At 39.1% G+C, this 27105-nt stretch overlaps 1 protein-coding gene across 1 annotated transcript; it reads left to right on the plus strand.

Moving 5' to 3' along the window:
* The first annotated feature begins 3059 nt into the window (after positions 1–3059).
* On the plus strand, positions 3060–26703 carry mark1 (MAP/microtubule affinity-regulating kinase 1). Its single transcript, XM_054604100.1, is given in 19 exon segments — positions 3060–3476; positions 11549–11752; positions 13565–13618; positions 14012–14060; positions 14553–14618; positions 14897–14967; positions 15956–16012; positions 16761–16895; positions 17669–17770; positions 18458–18577; positions 20029–20128; positions 20644–20756; positions 20964–21105; positions 21214–21347; positions 21900–21985; positions 22073–22226; positions 22300–22381; positions 22384–22561; positions 23228–26703. Coding segments are annotated over 19 exon segments (2241 nt in total). The 5' UTR covers positions 3060–3425; the 3' UTR covers positions 23571–26703.
* Positions 26704–27105: the final 402 nt, after the last annotated feature.

Raw genomic sequence — 27105 nt, forward strand, 5'->3', positions numbered from 1 at the left:
AAACTTTGTAGATGTGTCCATGTTATTTATAGTTGCAGTGCAAGGAGTCTAAAAAAATAAGGATCGTGACAACATTATATTTGTTTTAATACCTTTGAGTCAAAAATTCTTCCACAAAATACAATGAAAAAACGACTTAATGTAAAGTTCTTCTTTAAAGGTTCCTTGGTTGTGATGTTTGGGTGCGTTCTTTAATGAAATCTGACGCTCTACACTAAAATGAGAATAATGGTGTTCAAAAGACATAGAGCGTTCTGTTTCTATGTTTAAATGGATGAAACATATTATCCATCGTACACTTTTCCTAGTTATAATGTAAAATAACGCCTCTTGTGCAAGAGGGAGTCGCCAGTGAGGATGACAATGATAAAGATGAGACATGAGACTGTAACAATACGCCTATAAAAATAAGTCATAAAACGTTAGGCTGTAGTTTACGTATCAGTAGGAGTTAGTGGAAATGTAACCCAGTTAGTTTAGCTAAATGTTTTAATAAAGCAACTGTGACAAACTTTTAACTGGTTATGAAACAGTCTCAATGTAATACCGATGCCTTTCTGAAGGGAATCTGGTGCTCGGAAACATGCTATTGTCCACAGGACTATTTACTAATGCACCCAATGTGAATGGCATCAACTGACAGGAAGTAAACATGGACCCGAGCAGTTGGACCCAACACAATTAGATAAGATAAGATAAGATAAAATAAGATAAGATAATCCTTTATTAGTCCAGCGGGGAAGTTTACAGGATTACAGCAGCATAGGTTATAGTGCAAACAAGGTACATAGTAAAAGAAAAACAAGATAAAAGCAAATAAAAACAAGTATTATAAATAAGCAATAAAAAAACAGTAAAGAATCCACAATAACTGAAATATTATATGTACAGACAGAACAACTATTATAACTATAATTGCACAGTGTATTTGTATTGCACAGGTTTTTAGTGTCATGTGTCATGTGGTCTACTGGGAGCAGAGTTGGTTGTGCACCTCAATTCCGTGAAAAATATTAAGTTAGAAAAAAATAAAGAGTTTTTCAAACATTAAAGCAGACAAACATGCTCTAGTAGAAACACCAAATATAAATATTGACCCAAAAATGAGCATGAAGTGTCTCCTTTAAATCAGATAATTTGTTCAGTTTAAATTGAGTAATTTAGCTAAAACGTTATCTACTGTTTAAGTGCTCCAGTAATAAATTCAGATATATTTATGAAGATAAAGATAAAGAGGTTTTTATTGTCATTGTAGTGATACAACGAAATTCCGTTTGGTAGCCCTCAACCAGCCAGCAGCAGCGAACAACAAACACAATAACAACAATATACAACACAATAACAACAATATACAGATAGAAATACACAAAAGAAATGAAAACTTTACTATGTACAGCAGGTGAGTATTTACAAAGTAAAATTTGTGCAAACAATGCAGTGCAAACATTTGTTTTGGCAGTGCAAACAGAGTATATTATAGACTTCATAAAGTGTAATATTGTGTGTCTAACAATCCTCCATCAGACTGTTTAACATCTAAAAAGAAAACCTCTCTCTGTTGCCCCAGATTCACCATTTAAAACAATACAAATATTTTTATAATAAAAGCCTTCAGTGTGAAGGACCGTAGAGGGTGGGAAGATAATCCTTTATTAGTCCCGCAGCTGGGAAATGTACAGGATTACAGCAGCAAAGAGGATAGTGCAAACAAGAGACATAGTAAATAAAAAAAAAGAAAAAGTTCAAAATAAGTATTATAAATGAGCAATAAAAACAGTAAAAAACAGTAAAGAACAGTAGAGAATCCACAGTAACTGAAATATTATATATACAGACAGAAACTATTATGATCTGTTTAACATCTAAAAAAAGGAAAATCTCTCTCTGCCCTGATTCACCATTTAAAACAATACAAATATTTTCAAAATAAAAGCCTTCATTGTGAAGGCCTGTAGAGGGTGGGAAGATAATCCTTTAAATAGTCCCCCAGCTGGGAAATTTACAGGATTACAGCAGCAAAGAGGATAGTGCAAACAAGAGACATAGTAAAAAAAAAAAAAAAAAAAAAAAGTTCAAAATAAGTATTATAAATGAGCAATAAAAACAGTAAAAAACAGTAAAGAACAGTAAAATCCACAGTAACAAATATTATATATACAGACAGAAAATCCACAGTAAAAATGTGGTCAATAAGTAACAAAATAATAGGAATACAATAAGACAGAAACATTAAGTGATCTGTTTAACATCTAAAAAAACATCTAAAAAAAGGAAAATCTCTCTCTGCCCTGATTCACCATTAAAACAATTATTAAAAAGCCTTCATGACAATGATCTGGGAAATTTACAGGATTACAGCAGCAAAGAGTAAAGAACAGTAGAAAATAAAAAAAGAGACATAGTAAATAAATAAAAAATGAGCAAAAAAACAGTAAAAAACAGTAAACAGTAAAGAACAGTAGAAATCCACAGTAACTGAAATATTATAAATACAGACAGAAACTATTATGATCAACATCTAAAAAAAAAAATAGTGCAAACAAGAGACATAGTAAATTAAAAAAAAATATATAAAAAAATAAAATAAGTATTATAAATGAGCAATAAAAACAGTAAAAAACAGTAAAAAACAGTAAAGAACAGTAGAAAATCCACAGTAACTGAAATATTATACATACACACTATACAATTATGATCTGTTTAACATCTAAAAATCTCTCTCTGCCCTGATTCACCATTAAAACAAATGAGCTAAATGAGCAAATGAGCAATAAAAACAGTAAAAAACAGTAAAAAACAGTAGAAAATCCACAGTAACTGAAATATTATACATACAGACAGAAACTATTATGATCTGTTTAACATCTAAACATCCAGATTCACCATTTAAAACAAATATTTTCAAAATAAAAGCCTTCAGTGTGAAGAGCCTGTGTGTGTGTAGTTTTTTTCTTTTTTTTCTTGCAGGAAGCCGCAGGGGATTCTGGGACATATTCAGGATGACGACGAGGATGACGCGTGGGAGGAGCTCTGACGTCACGGGTCTCTGTGAAGTTTTTTTTTTTTTGTGAGAGAGAGAGCCGACAAACCTCTGGGACGCTGCAGGAAGGACTCATACTTATACTCTTCTTCACTTCTTCTTCCTCTTCTCCTCTTCCTCCCTCTTCGCCTCCCTTCTTCTTCTTCTTCTCTCTCTACTCTTCTCTGTGTCTTTGTCTCCAATGCAAAACTCTCTCCCCCGGCTCCGACGCGGACAGCGGGCCTTCCTGTAGCCGACGCCCCGGCCTCCCCTCTCTCCCTCCGGCCGGCGGTGGCCTGCCAGCCGAGCCCCCGCTGAGGTGGCCTGGTTCCCGGGGAGCGCTGCTGCAGAGCGGCCGGCGGAGGGGATGCTTCTCCCGGATTGAAGAGGGAGGGAAGGCAGGAAGATGTCCGGCAGGATGCCTCTGACCCCGGTGAGCGAGAGAGAGTCCGAGCAGGTGAGGTCGACGGCTGATTATTGATTATTGATGGAGTTTAAGTCTCTTTTTATTCATGCATTTGCATTATTATATCATTGTGATTGTTTAAGTATTGTTTTTTTTATTAAAAACACCTTTTAATAGTTGTGATTATTGAGGAAGTGTTTGAACAGGGTGGAGCTGCAGGCTGATCAATATGATTGATACTTTCAGTATTATATCACTATGGTTGTTTAAGTATTGTTTTTTTATTAATAACACCTTTTAATAGTTGTGATTATTGATTATTGATGGAGTTTAAATCTCTTTTTATTCATGCTTTTGCATTATTATATCACTGTGATTGTTTAAGTGTTGCTTTATTGGTAATAACACCTTTTAATAGTTGTGATTATTGATTATTGATGGAGTTTAAGTCTCTTTTTATTCATGCATTTGCATTATTATATCATTGTGATTGTTTAAGTATTGTTTTTTTTATTAAAAACACCTTTTAATAGTTGTGATTATTGAGGAAGTGTTTGAACAGGGTGGAGCTGCAGGCTGATCAATATGATTGATACTTTCAGTATTATATCACTATGATTGTTTAAGTATTGTTTTTTTTATTAAAAACACCTTTTAATAGTTGTGATTATTGAGGAAGTGTTTGAACAGGGTGGAGCTGCAGGCTGATCAATATGATTGATACTTTCAGTATTATATCACTATGATTGTTTAAGTGTTGCTTTATTGGTAATAACACCTTTTAATAGTTGTGATTATTGATTATTGATGGAGTTTAAGTCTCTTTTTATTCATGCATTTGCATTATTATATCACTGTGATTGTTTAAGTGTTGCTTTTTTATTAATAACACCTTTTAATAGTTGTGATTATTGATTATTGATGGAGTTTAAGTCTCTTTTTATTCATGCATTTGCATTATTATATCACTGTGATTGTTTAAGTGTTTTTTTTATTTTATTAATAACACCTTTTAATAGTTTTTTTTATGACATGTTGCAGTTTGAACAGGGTGGAGCTGCAGGCTGATCAATATGATTGATACTTTCATTATTATATCACTATGGTTGTTTAAGTATTGTTTTTTTTATTAATAACACCTTTTAATAGTTGTGATTATTGAGGAAGTGTTTGAACAGGGTGGAGCTGCAGGCTGATCAATATGATTGATACTTTCAGTATTATATCACTGTGATTTTATTGGTAATAACACCTTTTAATAGTTGTGATTATTGATTATTGATGGAGTTTAAGTCTCTTTTTATTCATGCATTTTCATTATTATATCACTGTGATTGTTTAAGTATTGGTTTTTTATTAAAAACACCTTTTAATAGTTGTGATTTTTTATGACATGTTGCAGTTTGAACAGGGTGTAGCTGCAGGCTTATTGATGGAGTTTAAGTCTCTTTTTATTCATGCATTTGCATTATTATATCATTGTGATTGTTTAAGTGTTTTTTTTTAAATTAATAACACCTTTTAATAGTTTTTTTTATGACATGTTGCAGTTTGAACAGGGTGGAGCTGCAGGCTGATCAACATGATTGATACTTTCAGTATTATATCACTATGATTTTATTGGTAATAACACCTTTTAATAGTTGTGATTTTTTATGACATGTTGCAGTTTGAACAGGGTGGAGCTGCAGGCTTATTGATCAGTTTAATGATTTTTATTCATGCATTTTCATTATTATATCACTGTGATTGTTTAAGTATTGTTTTTTTATTAATAACACCTTTAATAGTTGTGATTTTTTATGAAATGTTGCAGTTTGAACAGGGTGGAGCTGCAGGCTGATCAACATGATTGATACTTTCATTATTATATCACTATGATTGTTTAAGTATTGTTTTTTTTTATTAAAAACACCTTTTAATAGTTGTGATTATTGAGGAAGTGTTGCAGTTTGAACAGGGTGGAGCTGCAGGCTGATCAACATGATTGATCCACATCAGCTCTGCAGATCAGTGACCTCGGCTGTTTGTGGTGGGACTGCCTCATACTGTTAAATATCTAACTTCACTAATGTTCACTATCCCGCTTAATGTCCCAGGAGCAACTGGAGGGAGATGTTAAAGGGCCAGTGCACCCAAATAACAACTCTCTGGCCCCTAAACTACATTTTTAATTTAAGCACAAGGACTTAAAATCAGTTCAAACTGCAGGTGTTGTCTTAAAGTAGCCCTTTACTGATTTATCATCACACTCACAGAAAAAGTGAATCTGTGCAGCAGAACCACAAGTGTTCTGGTTCTTCTCCCTTGTCAAAAACACCATGACTACATTACCCACAATGCAACTATTCTGCTGACTGTTTAACCACAGATTCAGGTGTGCTAATGTAGCCTGTAGCAGAGATGAGTTGCCAGGTGTGCGGTGTTTAAAGATGTACTTAGATAATATGTTTGAAGGCAGTACTTTACGTTGTTACAGAGTATTTATACACTGTTTTTATTACTACTTTTACGGAAGTAAAAAAAAAAAGATCAAAGTACTTCCTCTACCTCTGCTGGAGGTGAATATGAACACTTGACTCAGATGAAGTAAACCGCTTCAGGTTGTATCTGTGGAGTCATGTAGCAGGAAGCTAACAGCTGCACAGAAATAGAAGAGATATTTCCTTTGATTATTGATTATCTACTACAGCCGGCTACACGTTAGTGAAGAGTATTTTTGTACATGAATGCATCGATACTGTTATCTGATATCGGCACGACTCAAATATCTGGATCAGGTATCATGAGGTCGATCTATTCGATTAAGCTTTTTATATACTTTATACATTATATACAGAAATTTAAATTCCTGTTTTAATTTATTACCAATTATTCCCAGCAGTAAAAAAAGTTCCTGTCAATTATTAAGATTTTTTTTACCAAGTTGCTGGCATATATATATATATATATATTTGATAATAAATAAGAATTCAATACATTTATATCTTTGTATTTATAGTTTCAGTTAGTTTTACAAAGCTAAGAAAACAACGTTTAAGTCAGTGCTGATGTCGCCCTAACACATCAGAGAATTCTCCCAGTCACTTCCACACAGTGACGCAAACAGCTTATTGATTAAACGCTTATTGATCGATAGCATTGGATCGGTGCTCGGTATCGGCCGATACTCAAAGCCCAGGTATCATTACAGGGACTCAAAAAGTCGAACTGGTGTATCCCTGAGATGAACACTCATGTAGCAGGAAACTAAAAGAAATAAGAGATATTTGCTTTGATTTATTAATTATCTACTACAGCCATCAGTATGTTTTACCGAAGACTATTTTTGTACTTTATTGTTTGAAGTTGTAGATAAAAAAAACAACACGTGGAACCAAGTTAAGATACTTGGTTGTCTGTGATCTCGTTGACCGGCAGCTTCTGTTTGACACACTTTGTTTTTGGTTGTTTTCCCGTCTCGTGTCGTCCGTCAAACACGGAGAGCAGTCTGATGTTTTTATGCCTCATGTGAACAGAGCCTTTGGGTCTGTGGAGGCCGACAGACCTTGAAGGAATTCTGGGTAAAAGCAGCCTCCTCATTGTCATGCTAATGCAGGAATGCTAGCAGTGAGCTGTTCTCAGGCTCCTCATGCACGTTGCCATCATCACCCCGTTAGGTCTTAATGTGTCTCCAACATAGAACTTATATATTGATTTGTTTATTGTTTAATCTGCTCATTATTTATTTAATAAATGACAGTATTTCACAATTACAGTTTCCTAAAATCAAAGCTGACGTCTTTAAGTCTTTTTTTATTTTTGATCAACAATACAAAACACAAAGACGGGATTTTAACAAAGCAAAAAAAAAAAATCAACCTTGATCAATATAAAAAAATTAAAAATAATAATAATTTTGTACTGTGTATAAAGTTTTTTTGAAATACTATTCACAGTCAGACTGAAAGACGTCCTGCTGTCTGGTCACGTCTTTGTTTCCTCTAATCTGTTACCCTTCACTTCTGTCAGACTCACAGCAGCTACAGCTGGCTCCTGCTGTCTGTTTACTATCGATTGTTCCCAGAATACACTGCAGGATGTGATATGAGGAGCAGCTCTGTGATGTCTCTTACTCTTCTAGAAGTCACTTTTTTAAAAATCCTCAAGCGTGACACGACGGCTTTACAGTCGCAGACGGCGAGACCATAAAAACATCCCCCCCCTCCCTCCCTCGGTGGTGTGACCTTTGACCCCGGTCGCTGTGTCCATCACGCCGAGAGTGTGAAGCTCATCTCCCCTTTCACACGGAGAATCTCCTCTGTGATGAATCACTGTGAAATCAGCTGCTGGGGGCTTTTTCTCTGTCGCCAGGGCAACGGATAGGCTTACTATGGGATTCCCCCCACACAAGTGGGAGTGGAGCCCAGCCCGCCCCGGTGATGAGACATGAAGCCACACAGGGACTGGAATCAGCCTCCACCGGACCCTGAACTCTGACCTCTGACCTCTCCGTGTGCGGGGACATGGTGGGGATGACGATGCAGTCGGGTCAAAGACATGCAGGGTGCTTTTTGATTAAGCTAATTTATGCTTCCACCGGTCCTCTCTCCCTGCTTGACCTGGAAATCATTCCCTCTCCACCATCATGGAGGATCTTGTAATCCCTTCAAATTTAAGGGTTAAATATTATATTCAATATTCTTAGTTTTAGGAAAAAACCTCCTACATGTAAAGCTAAAGAAACATCAGGGTCAGGTGGAAAATGCATCGTCACAAAGCTTGTCTCACCTCCTCACAGCTGATAAATCATTGGAGGGAACGACAGATTATCTTTCTCGGAAAGCTGCAGAAACTGCAGTCACAGTTTTGATAATTAGAAAGTTATTGTGGAACATAGCCTGGAAGTTCTTCTTTCACTTCAGCTTTCTGAGGTTGAGGTTCTTCCCTTCTCTAGTGTCTCTAAATCGATTTGGTTACGGCAAAGAAAGGGAATGATACTATTTTTAAATCATAATGTATCTGTTTTTTTCGTATTTTTCCTCTCAAAAGATAAATAACCAATCACAAACTCTCTCAGTCGGTGTCAACAGAGACGCAAATGAAACACAGACCTCTCCAGCTGCTGTCATCTGTAAACTGAAGCATAAATAAAAAAGAAGTTCCTGTTTTAAACTGCTGCTCTGCTCTTTACCAAGAGGAACTCGTCCTATTTTGACAGTTATTTAGTTAAAGAAAACAGACGGGAGGAAACAAAATATCTTTTAATTTGTGATGCATCTGGGAAATTGGAGAAGTACATTTTCTTTGGCCAGTGGTGGAAGAAGATCTTTTATTTAAATTAGTACTAATACCACACTATGAAAATAATCCACTACAAGACTAAGCCCTGCAATCAAAACTTTAGTTACTTAAGTTATCAAAGTTAAAATAATTATCAGCTAAATGTACTCAAAGTCATTGTTTTACTTTTATACCTGATGTTTCGGTATTAATAGTACTTCTGCATTAATGTGTATGTTGTATTTCACTGCTGTAGATGTATTTAACTCCTTTATATACTGTCGGGTAGTTTAATCTACATCAATGCATCATATTCTATAAGATCATCACATGTTTGTTGCGTCGCTGTACTGTGAGAGACACGTATCTCTAAACATAAAAACAACTTTGTGACGATGCATTTTCCAGCCAATCCAAGAGGCTTTTAAAATAGTTTATTTAGCTTAAGAAGTAGGAGAATTTACCAAATGTAGTATAAAGTAGCAGAAAATGGCAATACTCGGGTACCTTGAACAACACTTCTCGAACCAAATATTTAACAACACCCTTGGTGTGGCCTGGCCTTTAACACCAGATCTGTTTGTTCATGTTTTCTTCCCCAAAGCCAAATCAGTTGAGTGAGTATGACATCATGGCCTTCAGTGGGTGTCGAGTGTCAGTCCACGGCGGTGCAGTTCGATGTCGAGGTGAAACAGTAGAGCTGTTCGTCTCCTCCAGCTGGTTCAGACGCTGTCAGACTGGTTTCCATCAGCTCCAGTTCCTCTGACAGCCGGCGGCCAGTCGCAGATGATATGGTTCTGTCTGTTGTTAAAGTCCTGAACTGAAACCATGGCGATAGTCCGGCACACAATGCTTGTGAAAGGATGAATTGCTGTATTTAAGGTTCAGTTTTTGTATAGATTAAACAAATGAGATGTAACATGTTAATGATTGAGCTTTAGAGGTGCTTGTAAGTGGATGTTGTTACATTTGGACCTAGCTAGGATATCTGTTTCCAGTCTTTATGCTAAGCTAAGCTAACCAGCTGCTGGCTGTAGCTTCAAATTTAACAAACAGACGTGGAAGAGGTATTGACCTTAACATCTAACACTAAGCAAGTAATTAAATATTCTGGTTTCCACAACAAACTATTCCAAACCTACTCAGTTTTGGTTTGTTCTCTTTGGTCACAAAGGGACCCGAACAAAACTCCTCTCCCTGTCGTCACTTCAGTTAAGGAGACTTGGAGCTAATAGGGAAGCTGGTCCGAACAGAATCCAACCCCGCACTATAAAAGACGTGCTGATCAGCTATGTGATGTGTTTCAACCATAGACTGTATATAAGAAGTGGCCTTTGTTTTTAAAATTCCAGTTTGCCATTTGGCTGTCGCCATCTTGTTTTTTTGCAACCAGAGGTGACAGCGGGTTGAGCTTCGAAAGCCGAATAAGTATTCTTTTAAGGCGCCCAACATTTCACAATTCACTTACATTAACTGAAAACACACTGTGACAGGGTTGAAGTTGTAAGACGCAAACACGGACAACTCCCAGACCGGACAACATTGGGGTAGCGACCTGTCAATCACAAAGTAGCCCCGTCCTAAATCATACCCAGCTTTATGGTCTATTTTACTCTTAAATGGACAATAATTTAGTGAATGAACATCATGCTGTATTGAAAAAGACTTGAAACTAGAGATTGAGACCATAAACTCATGTTTACAATGTTTACTGAGGTAATAAATCAAGTGAGAAGTAGGGTCATTTTCTCATAGACTTCTATACAAACATTCTTTGAGAGAATGCAGGTTTAAGGACTTCCACATCGGCTTCACTTTTCAAACCCTGAGGTTGCTGACGAGTTCCAGCACATCTCACTTTCAGCATCTAGAGCACCAGTGATGGGGGGAAAGAGAAAACCGGTCTGGGATATTTATGACTTCAGACCCATTGATGCTTGATACATGTTAGGAAATGGTTTGAGAGGGTTGTGTCAGAGCCACGTCATAAACATATCCACCCAGTACCAGATCCCATGAAGATTGCTTCGATACTCATTGTCATTTAGAGACAGCTGATAGTGATGTCATGTTCTTTAACTTAAGTGTATTTGATATAGTACAGCCCCACCCTGTGACCTCAAAACCCATTCATTTTTACCTCCGTAGCTCTACAGCAGCATTTTAGACGATATATTTTTCCACATAATCCACTCAGAATCAATACAGCTGTCCAAGATAAATATAAACATATAAAACAGTCAGTACAGTGTTCTGGTGTCCAGACTTCAGTTCACATTTGAGTGCCTGTAGAATTGTTTATTCTGTCAATACCTGCCATTTTCAAAGGTTTTTTAATATACATGTTGTCTTTTTAGTCAGAGCGTGGTCTTTAATAAGACGTGCTGCTTTGTTTATCACTTGTTGAACCTGGTCTGACTGTAGTGTTGCAGATGCGTTCCACATTAATCTAAGTGCATAAGGAGAAAGGAAGTGTACACAATGATGGGGACTTTACTGTTTACAGTTATCGTTGCTCTGCTTATTGCATCCAAACCAGAATCTCATTTTATGATGATGCAGCCTCCACTGTAAGCGGGAGTCCAGTTTTCCCATCTGCACACAAAACAAAAGCTCTTCCCACATCCTTCCTCAAGGCTTACTGACATTTGTTTTTGCTGAGTAGTAAACAGCAGTGTCATCTGCATACTTATGGATTCTATACTTTGTCAGCTGTGTCAGAAACGGTAGAGGTCCGAGTACGCTTCCCTGTGGCACACCATAACTCCACGGGGCACCCTCTGGAGTGAAACGTTAAGTTAATAGTGACTCAGTTCAGGTAATCTAAATGTTTATAATAAATCCGTTTGTGTCTCTTTCAGCTAAAGACTTCAGACAGCCTCCCTGAGCCGCCGGCCCCACCCACCAAATCATCGAGCCGACACAGTCTGCCGCCATGTCGCAGCGCCGTGTCGTCCATCGCAGACGAACAGCCGCACGTCGGCAACTACCGCCTGCTGAAGACCATCGGCAAGGGCAACTTCGCCAAAGTCAAACTGGCCAAACACAGTCTGACAGGACGAGAGGTGAGAACGCAAGCGGATCAAACACAATTAGCTTTAGCAGGAGATGATGAAGGTACTTAAGATACATGTTCTTTTGAGTGAAAAAAATCTGTCAGCTGACATGTACCACATGTTTTTACATTACAAATAGATGTACACTTAAAAGAAATACAAAAAAAGACGTTGTAGAACTTGCCTGAGAATCATCTTGTTTTTGAATTTTCTCCAGTTTAAAGAAATCCAAATATCGTTATCTGTACATCCATGAGTACAATGCAAATATGAGCTGCTCATAGCTAATTCCGCAGATTTTTAATGGAGGAAATCTGCCAATTTGGGGGTTAAAATTGTCTCAATTTTTATCTGAGAGGGGCCCAGAGTGACTTTGAAAGGCTCAGTGGATTAACACAGAAATGTACCTCATTTGAGATTAAAGGGCCTTTATTATTTGTCAAGTTTGAAAATGTAAGCCAAAAATAATATCTGTACCGTCATGAATATTGTTTTCCCCGCACTGTATTTGAATGACTTTCACTGTTTCACACATTCAGCTTAATGTGGGAAAAGATAAAAATCATCACACACATTCAGACCCTGAAAAGTCAGGAAGTGTGATTTAAAATCTGGCATTATAATGTACCATCATGGCGACAAAAACAAAATGCATTATACGTATCTAGGATTATCTTTTAAATTAAATGTTTCCTACTGCTTTTTTTCGCACATATTCGGGGTAAATCAAGGTACTTTCTGATTCAGTTTCAGACTCTTTCGTGTGCTCAGTCAGAGAGTCCGTGGGGTTAAATCTACTGGAAACGTGACGCTTCAGGCTAAATTATTAATGCTGCAGACGTCAGCAGCTCCGAGCCGATTGGTCAGGAGATCAAACAGTAGTGTGTGCGTGTGCGAGGCATTTTCTCACTTATTTTAAGATCCGTTTTCCGATTCAGAGCCGTCCAATCGGCTGCCCGTTTCTCCCTGGAGACGTCAGGCTTTGGTCGCTCTGAGAGGAGATGCTTCAGCTGATTTCCTGCGGTCTGCACTCCGTTTTAATCACATTGATCATCTTGAAAGCATTTTTTTGGACTGGAGCCTGAATGAAACTCTAAGCTCTGGTCCTGCTGACTCCGTGTTTTCCTGTAAAACAATTTCCATTTGCTCTCGAACTTTAATTTGTTTGCATTCTGCTGTGCATTAATATCAATATTTTAGATTTTCTACTCGTTACTTTTTTACAGTCACATCAAACATCATGTGGCAGTGTTTGCATGAGATCGCATTAAAAGAGCTTCATGTTAAAAAATACAGAAGAAAGTTATTTAACAGATTAAATTATAGATAGATTATTTTAAATTATAAATTATTATAAATTAGATTAATGTGGTAAAGGGTATCTTAACAGCACTTTAATCTTTTTAGGAAAGTGCTGGATCTAATTTAATTTAATTTACTTATGTTACCAGGAAGTCTGTCTGGAAACGCAGCAATAAAACTCCCTACTTCGAAGATAAATATGAAAATAATAACCCACAAAACAAGATGAAAGAAACTTGGATTCACGTGTTTTTACAGCATTTAATAACTTAAATTTACTCGAATATCAATTTCACGTTTTTTGTTTTGTTTTTGCAGATTTTTTTATCTGGAAAAAATGTGCTCCATAAACGAACTTGCCTTCAGTCACATGATAACAGGTGTTCGATAACCAAATGTTTGAATATTTAAATCATATTGTCTCCTGATATGAAAGTCCTCCGAAACAAACCTGATGAGGAGTTACATTTATTGATATATTAGTCGTTGTATATTAATAGTTTGGATGTTTTTGTGCAGGTCGCCATCAAGATCATCGACAAAACTCAGCTGAACCCCACCAGTCTGCAGAAGGTACGCTCTCTGACCTCTGACCTTTCACCTGTCTGTCTGGAGATGCTCCAGATCATCTCTTAGATGTAGTAGAGTAGAAGTATGAAATACTAATCTAAAGTAAAACTACTTCATAGTTGTACCTCTGCACATAAATAAGCTTCTGTTACAAACGGCAGAAATTCCTACATCAAGTGAACGCAGCATGCTAGGGCTAACCCTAACCTTACCAACTCACCATGGACGATAGTTCTTCAGTTTCAAGATAATTCACTCTGAATTAAACAACGATCCATCAAGTCACTTCATTTGAAAATATAATATTTCATAATTAACTGAGGACATTTTTATTGGAATGAAGAATCATTAATTATGTTAAAGGATCAGCTTCACTCACTCTGATCGTCTCTACAGCTCTTCAGGGAGGTCAGTGTGATGAAGATCCTCAACCACCCAAACATCGGTGAGTGCAGCGCCGCCTCCTCCTCCTCCTCCTCCTCCTGCTGCTCCATAAACAACTTACACCTCCTGCTCCTCCTCCACATCCTCTTCCTCCTCCTGCTGCTCCATGAACAACTTCTACACCTCTTCTTCCACCTCCTCCCCTTCTTTTCCTCGGCCTCTCTCCTCCTGCTGCTCCATGAACAGTTTCTACACCTCCTGCTCCTCCTCCTCTTCTTCTACCTCATTTTCCCCTCCTCCTCCTCCTGCTCCTCTTCTTCTTCCTCTTCCACTCCTCCTCATCCTGCTACTCTTCTTCCTCCTGCCCCCCTCCCACACCCATCTCTCCTCTTCCTCCTCTTCCTGCTTCTCCTCCTCTCTCTCCTCCCCCTCCCGCCCCCACCTCTCTTCCTCCTCCTCCTACTACTCCTCCTCATTTAGCAGTGCTCAGTATTTGGCGGCAGTAGAGCTCAGTATTTGGCAGTAGTAATACCTTAATCATTTTGTATTTCAGTGAAGCTGTTTGAGGTGATTGAGACGGAAAAAACTCTGTACCTGGTGATGGAGTACGCCAGCGGAGGTAAGACCAGCTCGCCTGTCTGTCCACCTGTCTGTCCACCTGTCTGTCCACCTGTGTGTCCACCTGTGTGTCCACCTGTGTGTCAGCTGGTAACATGAACACCTCCACCTGTAACAGTAAACATGAGCAGTGATGGAGAAATAAAAGATGATCTCCAAATAATATTTATAGTTCATAGTCTTTCAATTAGAGGTGCGACGCGTCTGCTCACCTGCCTGTCTGTCTGACTGTCCATCTGCTTACCTGTCTGTCTGTCTCTCTGTCTGTCTGTGTAACAGGTGAAGTCTTTGACTACCTGGTTGCTCACGGACGAATGAAGGAGAAGGAGGCCAGAGCCAAGTTTCGACAGGTGATATTATTTTACATCTACGACACTATCTGGTCCTCGATATCCCATAATGCACTGCGTCCCAAGTCAGTTGTTTGATGGTGCGTTCAGGGAAGTTCTGTTAACTTGCAAAAATGTGCAAATCAAACTTGTCTTGGTGTCCTGACAGTTTTAGGTTTTGAACGCTCATTGGTTTCATACTTATGCATCATCCTGTATCACCTTCTTAAATCTGATTAGCTCAAAAGATATATTAATATTTCTTTATTTATTAGATACACAACATTAAAGACCTTTTGTAAAACTTTTCTTTATACAGCAGCCTGTGATGTAGGCTATATTTGTGTTGCTGTGTGTTACAAGATTGTTTTTTTTTTTGTCACATTATGTCCTTTATTCCTGTCCCTGTAACCCACAATTAATAAAACATTTTTATTTTATTTTATTTTTGTGAGCAGCACAAGCTCTGCTGTACAGTATTGAACTAAATATTCTGGTTAAATAACAGTTTTTTTTAATCCTCCACATGGGGAAAACCTGCATTAATGTAACCGCTCATAAAACACATCAGCTTCATTATGGTCCATTAGCGTAGCGGCTAACAGAGCCGTGGTCAACGAACGCTGCTGCTGTTAAACATTATTTATTTTATTTTACATTTTTATTATCTCTTGGCTCCAGATTTCTGTCTCTGTTATAACATATAATGTCTGTTAACTCTATTACGTCTCAGTTTTTCGGGGTAAGCAAAAAGAAAGAGCGATAAACTGTACAGATGTTCATGGCCTCCAGAGGATGAATCCTAATGACTTTTACAGTCCTCTACATAAATGTTTAGATGTTGGAATTGTTTGTCTTCAGGTGAAAAATAAAAATAAAATATATATATTTTATATATATATATTTTATATATATATTTTACTTGAAAACTAGGTTAAAGAAAAGTCATGTGTGTGTGTTGTAATATATGATTGCTAATGATTCTTCTTCTTCTTCTATCGTGTGTCAGATTGTGTCTGCAGTGGAGTACTGTCACCAGAAGAGGATTGTACACCGGGACCTCAAGGTAAACGCACGTGTACACACACACACACACACACACACACACACACACACACACACACACACACACACACACACACACACACACACACACACGCGATTAAATAAACAAAATAAGATTTAAAACTTAAATCATTAATTTTGATTTAATGTGAATAGAGATTATAGATTATTATACCTTGTTAACGATCCTGTTGTCTGTCTAAAATGAAATAAATATAACGCAAATATAATGGATTTGAACAAAAAAAGTTCAGTGGAAATAAAGACAAAGTAGATGTAGGGAATGTATATATTTGATATGGTCATTTATTGTACTATATTTATTAAATAAAATACTATATTATGTTAATATGTTATACTGTTTAATTACATTATAAACTATATTATATTTCTATTATATATTTCTAAATGAATACAGACAAACACAAGGTGAAATTACTTTATCATATTATACATAATTCTCTTATACTAGATGTATCATTCTTATATGTACTTGTACGTTGTTGACTTTGCTGCTACTAATCACATGAGACATTAGTATTAGTTAAAGTACAAAACTAGTCGTGAGTACTGTGTGTACTTTGTAATGCTTGACTTGTGATATTGTTTTTGTGTAATTGCTCTTATGTATATTTCAATTCTTATTTTTTTCTGTTTTATATGCTTTATATACTTCATATATTTACTTTACTGTGTATATATATTTATATACTTTATATACTTATATACTCTCTGTGTGTGTCTCTCAGGCAGAGAATCTTCTGCTGGACGCCGACATGAACATAAAGATCGCAGACTTTGGCTTCAGTAATGAGTTCACGCTGGGCAGTAAACTGGACACGTTCTGTGGATCTCCACCTTACGCTGCTCCTGAACTCTTCCAGGTGAACATTAGGCTCCGCCCACCACACCTGCTCAACAAACACCTTACAGTTACATTCTGTTTTATCACATCTACATGTGTGATGCCTTTTATTTATGGCTCACTGGTTCTATTAAAAGCTAATGAAAACATTCTAGATTTAATTTTATATATATTTCCCCAAAGTTAATGTGACATGTTTATCATCTGTGGACTAAAAGGAATAAATAAGGGAAGGAGATGGAAAGAAAGGGAGAAATGTTAGATGGTATGAAACAGCCGGGGAGGAAAGATGAGAAGAAATCAGGGAAGTAAAATGTGAAGAAGAATTGAGAAATGATAAAGGGAAAGGAGGAATTATAGGGAAGAAAGAGTGTCCAATTATATAATAATTATTATAATAATTAATAATGACTGTGAAAAATGTAACAGCTGTATCCTAAGGGTTAAACATGAACCCTTAGCATACAGAACACAAACTCATTCATTTAAAGTAGATTTACTTTATAACAATATGTTTTATTCATGTTTGTTTAAAATTTAAAAAAAGACAAAATTGGTTAGAATAGACAGAACTTTGAGTGTGACAGCCTCCTTAATTGTTAACATATTTAAAATAAAATAAGATGAAACTTGATTTATTCAGATGAAAATGTGAAAAAAAAAAATGTAAAAAGGGTTTTAATATCAAACTGAATCATATAGTGAACATGCATATCCTGAGGGCAGTGACGTGTGTCTGTGTGTGTGTGGGAAAATTGGGCTGCTGGGTAATGTAGTTTTGTGACTCTGCAGGGGAAGAAGTACGACGGGCCGGAGGTGGACGTCTGGAGTCTGGGAGTGATTCTGTACACGCTGGTCAGCGGCTCGCTGCCCTTCGACGGACAGAACCTCAAGGTGTGGACAAAATAATGGAAACACTTTTAAGATAATGTTTTAAAAAACAACTCATAATTCACAAATATAGGAGTAAGGATTTCCAACAATGGGACATTCTGCATTATGAGGACTTTTTCTTTTGGGTACTTTTAGAATATTTTGATGCTGACACTTTTGTACTTTTTGAAGTTCAGGACTTGTAAAAGAGTATTTCTACACTGCACTTTTACTTCTTATACTGAAGTAAAAGATCTGAGTACTTTCCACCTCATACTCGTTTCCTCTGGTTTATGTTAGAAGTGTTTGTGCTTCAAGTGAACATTCAGAGGAGAAGGGTCCATTGTGTCTGTGAGCCAATAGGAAGAGAGGAGGTCTGCAGCTGGACCCTCTTGATCCAGAGTGCTTCTTGATGTCTGGTGACGTTCATAACAGTGAAACACTGACGCTCAACTAATGATTGCTTTCATAAGCGGTTAATCTGAGGATTATTTACTCGATTTAATCATTTTTGTCCATTTAACGTCAGTTTAAAATACCCGTCACAATTTCCTAGAGCCTTGAGAGGGGATGTCCAATCAAAAAAAAAACAACAAAGAATGACTCTGATGTTAATCAATTATCGAAATAGTTGCAGATTGATTTTCTGTCTATCACTGCAGCTCTACTTAATTAAAGAGACAATGTTTTGTGTGTGTGTGTGTGTAGGAGCTGAGGGAGCGTGTTCTCAGAGGAAAGTACCGGATTCCCTTCTACATGTCGACGGACTGTGAGAACCTGCTGAAGAAGCTGCTGGTGCTCAACCCGGGGAAACGAGGCAGTCTGCAGGTAAGACCAGCGTCAGGGAGTAGAACCAGCAACTAGCAACTACAAACCAACTCGCATATGTCTATCTGATCACCTCCCGAAGCTCCTTCACAATAAAAGCCTCTGAGTCTTTTCCAGACGCAAAGGTAGATCTGTTGATATGAAGTTGACGCATCCTATTCATTTTCTATCGAGAGCAAGAGTGACGGCCGCGCTTTGCACGATGGATACGACACGACGAGTTGACTGACCGTTCACTGCAGCATAGTCATGACTCGACCCCAACTTTATGCAAATGAAATGCATCCATCACAAACAGCAGGCTCGCAAAACTCAGATCAAAGTACAAACCGTCCGGAGCAAAGCGGACCGTTTGGTGTTCCTCCTCGTCCTTCCGTTTGTTTGCCAGATTTGATGGATCTCCACCATTAGTTGTTTTTTTTTTTTTTTTTTTTACTGTGAAGCAGCTGCACAAAGTGTTGCTGTGTCATTGACAGCAGATGAGATCTGACAGCACATCACTGCTCTTCTTTACTGATTGTACTACTAAACTATAAAACACCATCTGCCTCTGATAAAGATTTGAGGAGCTGTTTGTTTGACATCATGTCGCTCTGCATCGTCAAGAAGACATGATTTCCTGGAGAGGCGCTTTTGTGTTTGTTGAGTCACTGCTGTCATGAGTCACTTATGATTGGCTCAGATGATTTAGAGTCATAAGACCAGTGACGTGATTGGCTGAGAGTGTATTTATTGATCACTACACCCTCTGTTCACCTTCACTCAGCCCTCCTGTACTTTTCGCTGCTGCACGTACACAAACCTACATATCACAGTCGGTTCGAGCTTTATGGTCTGTAATACTCTAAATGGGACCATAACGTACTAAATGAACATCATGCTGTATTGAAGAAGACTTGGAGCTAGAGATTGAGACCATAAACTCATGTTTACAATGTTTACTGAGGTAATAAATCAAGAGAGAAGTAGAGTCATTTTCTCAGACTTCTATACAATCAGACTTCTTTTGCAACCAGAGGAGTCGCCACCTGATGGACATTAGAGATAATTCAGGTTTGAGACACTTCGCCATTGACTGCAGTGAAGTGCAAGATGCAAGCCATAGTCGCCCCTCAAATCGACCTGAAAGATCCATAAAAACACACAAAGACAACAAATAAGGATTCCTCTTCATTCAACTCTTTTATTGACATATATACTCTATAAGTGTGCCATGAGAAATGGCTTGCTATTATAATCAAAAGGAATTGATGAGCTGAATATTATGTGTGAGAATTTCCCTTTGTTTTCTTTGTCAAGTTAGTGAAAGCCTCGCTGAAAGTACAGTCGCTTCAAAGACAAATACTGAGACCTTTAAAAAAAAGAAAAGTGGTCTTGAGGCGGATCTCGGGTACCAAAACATCGCCTGAATGTTTCAATTAAACGGCTCCTGTTGTTTGTTTGTTTCCCAGCAAATCATGAAGGATCGATGGATGAACGTCGGCTACGACGAGAAGGAGCTGAAAACGTACAACGAACCGGAACAAGACTTCAACGACCTCAAACGCATCGGTAAAACACACACACACACACACACACACACACACACACACACACACACACACACACACACAATACATATCTCATTTGATATATCTGAATACTCTCTGAGCAGACTGTAATTTAAGTCAGGTGGACACAAACGACTCCAACAGGAAAATAAAGCTGCTCTGGATGTCCCATAATCCTCTTTGTTTTATGACGTCACTCTATTATCTGGAGGCAGCTGATCTTGTAGATTTAATACATTTAAGCGTCATCTTTTAATCTTTAATCTTTTATAAATTCCTTCCACATGTTGTCACTGAGGGGGACAGAATTTGGGCCAATCGTAATTCTCATAGCAACGCTGTTCAGCCACTCTAATGTCTGTCAGTCAACTATTGGATGTCCAAAGCTCCAGCTGTGCTCGTTGTTGAATTAGCTAATGTTAGCATGTTAGCAACGTGCTAAATGAAGACGGTGAATGCGTTAAACATGAGTACTTTAACCAATGCTAACGTACTGTGTGTTTTCTGACCAATCAGAGCTGATGGGGACGATGGGCTTCCCTCAGGAGGAAGTGACGAAGGCGCTGGAGGGTCAGAAATACAACGAGGTGACGGCGATATACCTGCTGCTGGGGAGGAAAACTGCTGAGGTTTGTTCCATAAACTGTTGTTCATTCAGTGAAATCCTCCTGATTCCTCCAGAATCACAAGTTTAAAGTATCCGTGCAGAGACGAATACAGGACATCTTTAGCCTAGCTTAGCACAAAGACTGGAAGCAGGGGGAAACTGTTAGCCTAGCTCCATCAAACTGCATCAACTTTTACCCAGAATCCTCTGTTTTGGCTCTCTCCACCAGTGCGATGGCAGTGAGTCCTTGTCCACCGGTAACCTGGTGCATAGGTCACGACCCAGCAGCGACCTCAACGGCTCCAGTCAGTCGCCCGCCCACTCTCGCAACGCGTCGGCCAGTCAGAAGCAGCGGCGTTTCAGCGACCACGGTGAGTTTCTCTCAACACATGACAGAGATGGTCGAAAGCTCCGGTGACCTTATAGAGTAAGAGAGTCAACAGCAGATCTTTATATGCCGTCTGTTCCGTGTGTCTCAGTGGCGCCCTCCATCCCTCCACCCGTCTCCTACACAAAGCGAGGTCATGCCAACAGCGTGGAGAGCGACAGGAAGGAAGAGCCGCCGTCACCCATAGGAGCTCCAGACCGTAGGAGGTCAGCCACAGCCTCAGGGGTGAGAGGATTTACGTTCTGGTCTGAACCAGGTCCCGGTAGGGTTACCAGGTTCAAGCCAAGTCCCGGTACAGATAATGGTCGAGTCCAAACCAGATCCTGATACAAATGTTTAAACCAGGTCCCGGTACAAACAGATACTCTGTTTGAACAAGGTCCCGATACAGAAACCAGGCTTAAACCAGGTCCTGGTCCCAGTACAGAGAGATGCCGAGTCCAAACCAGGTCCTGATACAGACAGATACCGTGTTTAAACCAGGTCCCTGTACAAACTGATACCGGGTTGGAACAAGGTCCCGATACAGAAACCAGGCTTAAACCAGGTCCTAGACCCAGTAGAGACAGATGCCGAGTCAAAACCAGATCCCGGTTACAGACAGATACCTAGTTTAAACCAGGTCCAGTTACAGACTGTTGAGTCTTATAACAGAGGAATCATCAGTTTGTTTTTCGTGGCTGTGATGAGCTGTGCTGCCTGTAGGGGGCGGAGTCAGCTCTTTATACTGTTGTCTCATTGGATCAGTTTAATAACGCTCATTGTGTGTTTTTGCAGAGCATCACCAGGAGGAACACGTATATTCATGAGAGGACGAGCACCGACCGCCACTCGGCTGTCGTTCCAAACGGGAAGGACAGCAGGTGAGCGGGATTCTGGGAGTTTTAGTCTTTCATTGATCACATGCTGGTATTCTCCAGATCACTAACTAATCTGTTTTTGTTTTTCAGTCTACCTGAGGTACCTGCAGCATCCCCCTCCCCGTCGCCGGGGGCAACCATCTCGTCCGCACGCCCCCGTCACGTCAAGTCCATGTCGGCGTCGGGACATCCCATGAAGTCCTGCCTGCCCCCCATCGACGACAACGTAGAGTATCAGAGGTGAGTCATTTTGACGTAACCATGGAAACAGTTTTTAAATGAACGCCTTTACATGGTCCTCTCCTCCCCCCACCCAGCTCCCCCGGCAGCCTCCGTCATCACCCTCCGCCTTCAGCGTCACCAGCAGCAGCAGCACGACTCCGGACCGGACCCGCTTCCCCGTGGCTCCTCCAGCCGCTCCACCTTCCACGGCGCTCAGCTCCGAGACCGACGGTCCGCCACCTACAACGGCCCGCCGGCCTCGCCCAGCCTGTCGCACGCCGCCGCGTCCATGGCAACGGGCCGCCGAGGCACCTCCAGCTCGCTCATCGGCAAGATCACCTCCAAGTTTGTACGCAGGTCAGTAAGAGCCAGGATGTTAAAGTCACATAATATATATATGTATGTATATATACAGATGTATGTATGTATGTATATATATATATATATATATGTATATATATGTATGTATGTATATATATATATATATGTATGTATGTATGTATGTATGTATGTATATATATATATATATATATATGTATGTATGTATGTATATATATATATATATGTATGTATGTATGTATGTATGTATGTATGTATGTATGTATATATATATATATATGTATATAGTTACAGCAACAAAAACCCTCACAACATGATATAAAACAATAAATGTTAATTTTTAGGATTAACAGTGTAGATCTCGCCTGAAAGTGAAAATGTTAATTTACCTAAAGAACATATTTTCTCTCTCACTATGAGGATACTTTTGATTTTATTTGTCCAGATATTTTTCTCTGAGAGTTCAGCCACCACCTCAAAACAATGAAGGTGAAAATAATCCAATTTGTGTTGCTCACAGAGATGGAAAATTGACGATTAATGAATGGAGATAAACAACACGTTTTTTGTGTAATGTGTTCACGTGATCATTCGGAAAAATGTCATAAAGCATTCGTTTGAAGCCGCTGCAGCTTCCTGTTCTCCATTAACGCTGTGGCTCTGTTTGGGTCTCCGTCCTTTCAGGAGTTTATCCGGTGAGCCCAAAGAGGAGGTGCGGGACTCCAAACCCCGCGCCCTGCGCTTCACCTGGAGCATGAAGACCACGTCCTCCATGGAGCCGGGGGACATCATGAAGGAGATCCGGAGGGTCCTGGACGCCAACAACTGTGACTACGAGCAGCGCGAACGCTACTCGCTGTTCTGCGTGCACGGCGACGCGCGGCAGGACAGCCTGGTCCAATGGGAGATGGAGGTGTGCAAGCTGCCCCGCCTCTCGCTCAACGGCGTGCGCTTCAAGCGGATCTCCGGCACGTCCATCGCCTTCAAGAACATCGCCTCCAAGGTGGCCAACGAGCTCAGGCTGTGAACGACTTCCAGTTACTGTCCAAAAGGAGAATACCTCACAGAGCGACGCCCCACCCAGAGCGACGGCGGCCATCTTGGTTTCAGCACCGCGCTAACTGCTGTATGACTCAGAGAGAGACACACGTTATTATACTCAACACACTTACTATTTAATGTTCTCACTAAATGTTTGCCCGTGAAACCAAATATTAAAGCTGAAGGTGCAGATATGTCCCCCCCCAAATCAGTGAGGAGATCCAGAACAAACAGCAGGAGCTAACGAGGATGTTAACATCTGTCACCGCCGGATCGGAGCGAGACTTTGTTGGTTTATCACTGTTTACATGCACTTCACATTTTTCCAATGCCTTGGAAACTGAGTTCTGAACCATCCAGTTAAGTGGGAAGAAGTCAGGCGGATTAAAGCGGATTACACCGGTAGAGTTTTGTTGGAGAAACCTGATGAGTGTTGGGTTTGCACACATTTCATTTATAAATGTAAATTAGCTCTACGCAGCAGTACGTTTTGAGGGAAATGTGAAGACCAAACTCTATGAAATCTGGAGTTTTCAGTGCGTGTAAACATTTTTATCAGATCTTTTTTTTTTTTTTTTTTTTTTTTTTGCTAACAGTGATCTGGTCTCTGGAGTGCAGGTGAACAGTGAAACACGACCTCCGCTGTACCTGTGCAACTCTCCTGGTGCATGAGTAGAACAGCAAGCCGAGTGTTTGTGTGTGTGTGTGTGTGTGTGTGTGTGCGTGTGTTAAGGAATCAGAATCAGCTTTATTGTCTAAGTATATGCACATATGCAAGAAAAGTGGACTTGCTCTAAATGTACGGACACAAATGGAAATAGACGGGGATAAAAAAGCAGCATAATTCAGACACCAAGTGTATTATTTACATTTGAAGTTTTGGCCCCAGAAGAAGAATAAATAAATGATTCAAACTTCCATTTACGCGACATCTAAAAGTGTAACATGACAAGTGAGAATAGCGTCAGAAAATGGATTTTGATTTTGTTTTCCAGTGCTGAGAAGCGTCCGTGACCCTCGATCATTATTGAACCTAAACGATGCAACTGGGCTCTAAATATTGATTCTGCTTCTCTTTGGGCCCTCTGCAGTCTACTCAGTGTTAGATTGTAGATTTTTAAACTGTGATTTGTTAGTCCATCGTATGTTCGGCTGATATTCCAATAGTAATAACACTACACTAACCTTCTATTTCTATTAAGGAGCTTTGCTAAAGTAAGACATTACCAATTATTATTGGCTATATTATTGTTTAAGATGATAAGCTTCCAGTTACTTTTATCAATGACTGGTCATTTATTTTGATCTTATTCAGCTGTTGCTCAGAGGGATCTTCTTCTCTTTCTGCTCTTCCAATTGTCAGTCTGGTTAAATTGTTGTGCCTCGTTTAAAACAAACCCTTCCTACAAAATAGCATCTATTTGGAAAGACCCGTCCACCAAACTTCATGACAACCAGGCCAGTAGTTCGTATTACTGCTGACAAACTAACAAACAAACTGATCCAAAAACATAGCATCCTTTGGTAAAGCTATAAGGAAAAAGAACTGGAGTTCCTGGTCAATTTAGCAGCAAAAGAAAAGAGACACTCCAAAGCAGAGATATTGGATCATCTTTGAAAGAATATTTAATGCAGATTTTCCTGACATTCTGTCTGAGCTGGTTAAACCGCCACCAGTTTGGATGCTTTTCGTGAAGCGTTTAGAAACTACATGTTGTTGGTTTCTTCTCCTGATTTTAAACGTCCGTCAATCACCTGTTATTTAGATACGACGTTTGCAGCAAATATCCAGTTGCACAGTTGAGTTGCACGGTTTACAGTCGAGGTGATGAGTCATGAAGCGTGACGTACAATCAGTGACATCATCCTCCCTGTTGGTTGTGTGCCTGTGACCTCTGACCTCCCCTGTTGGCTGATGTTTATACTATTGCAATAATCCTGGAGTTCCTGGTCGACGATGTCAGCAGTTCAAACACAAACTGTAATGCTTTTTTTTTTTTTTTTTGCTTTTTACACATTTACAGCTGACAGAACAGAATGTGTTTTTATTATTTTATTATTAATAATGCTGTATAAAACCAAACCTGTCCAGGTGAATTTGTGCAGGTACAGTATTGATCAGTCTGTTTTTATTTGGTCCACACTGTCGACATTCATTTTGATTTCACTGAAAATATGACTTTATTATTAATATTTCAAAGATTTTAACCATGGCATAAAACTTGAACCGATCATCAAACCAGAACCACAACCACAATGTCCCCTGTTCAAACTGAAAGGATCAGTCTGGTGTTTTTTCTACATGTATACATATTTTTTTTTTTTTATAATCAACTAATTTCATGTGCTTCCTGTCTGTGGCTCTCAGCTCCAAACCCATTGGTTCCTAATGGAGATGTAAATCTATAAAAAAAAAATCTAATTTATAGGCTTGTTAATTACCTAAAACAGCTGGTGACTGTTGTTTTTAATTAAAAATAAAATTAAAAAACAGGAGGAAAGCGGCGGATTAATCCACATTTCTTGCTGTAGTAAACATTTAGACTTTGACACACACACAATACCTGTCAGTTAATACTATTTGTTTTGATCTCTTCTTGTTGGGAAGAAGCGAGATGTAGAAAATCACCAGATTCATCCTTTTAAAGGACTATTGCACCATAAATGTGTCCTTTTTCTTGCTGATTCCTGGCGGATAACTCTGTCTGTGTTCCACCACTGAATGCCTTCTGAATGTACTGCTTTGTATTCCCGATGCATTCAGTTGTCCCAGAGGAAAAAAAAAAAAAAACGAGCAGTTTGTGGGGTTTAAGTGTTTCTGTATATTTTGAATTTTGTTCCCACTAATCCACAGATCCTGTGCAGTGTCGAGGTTCTGCGGGGTTCCACCGTGCGATGGTTCTCCGTCGCTACTGAATCTGGAGGACACTTTGCACTGTTTTCGTTTTTAGCACTTAAAAACACCAGGAAGGGAACAAACGATGCAAAAACCCTCTCGTCTCCATCTGACGGGGAGGGGAGAGGCGGGAATAAAAAAAGGTGTGGATACGACGCTGCCTTCATGTCACCTGAGGGAAGACTGTAAATCTGAGCCTCTTACTTGAAAAAAAAAAAAAAAAAAAAAAAAAAAAGCCTTCGCCTCAGCTTCCAGATAATAACTCGTACCACGTGACCGACCGGCTCGTCATGAGCGGGAAAGTAGCAGAAGTCCAGTGTAGCCGTGATCGATGAAAACATTTTGAATAAAAACCACACAGATGAAATCAATTCTTTTTTGTCGTTTTGTTGTTGAACGTGATGTTAAAACACAGATGAAATCAATTCTTTTTTGTCGTTTTGTTGTTGAACGTGATGTTAAAACCTTTAAGATGAAACTAAGATCTGGTTCAGTCTTCATGAAGAACCTGGTCCAAGTAGGGTTTTTTTATAATGTGTACTTGTACGTGTAATGTTCCTGCTGTACAGCGTTACAGATGTAAATAATGTGACCTGATCAAATACTGACTTCATTCAGCTTTCAC

This window comes from Anoplopoma fimbria, chromosome 9 (genome assembly GCF_027596085.1).
Source record: "Anoplopoma fimbria isolate UVic2021 breed Golden Eagle Sablefish chromosome 9, Afim_UVic_2022, whole genome shotgun sequence".
NCBI classification, from domain to species: Eukaryota; Metazoa; Chordata; class Actinopteri; order Perciformes; family Anoplopomatidae; genus Anoplopoma; species Anoplopoma fimbria.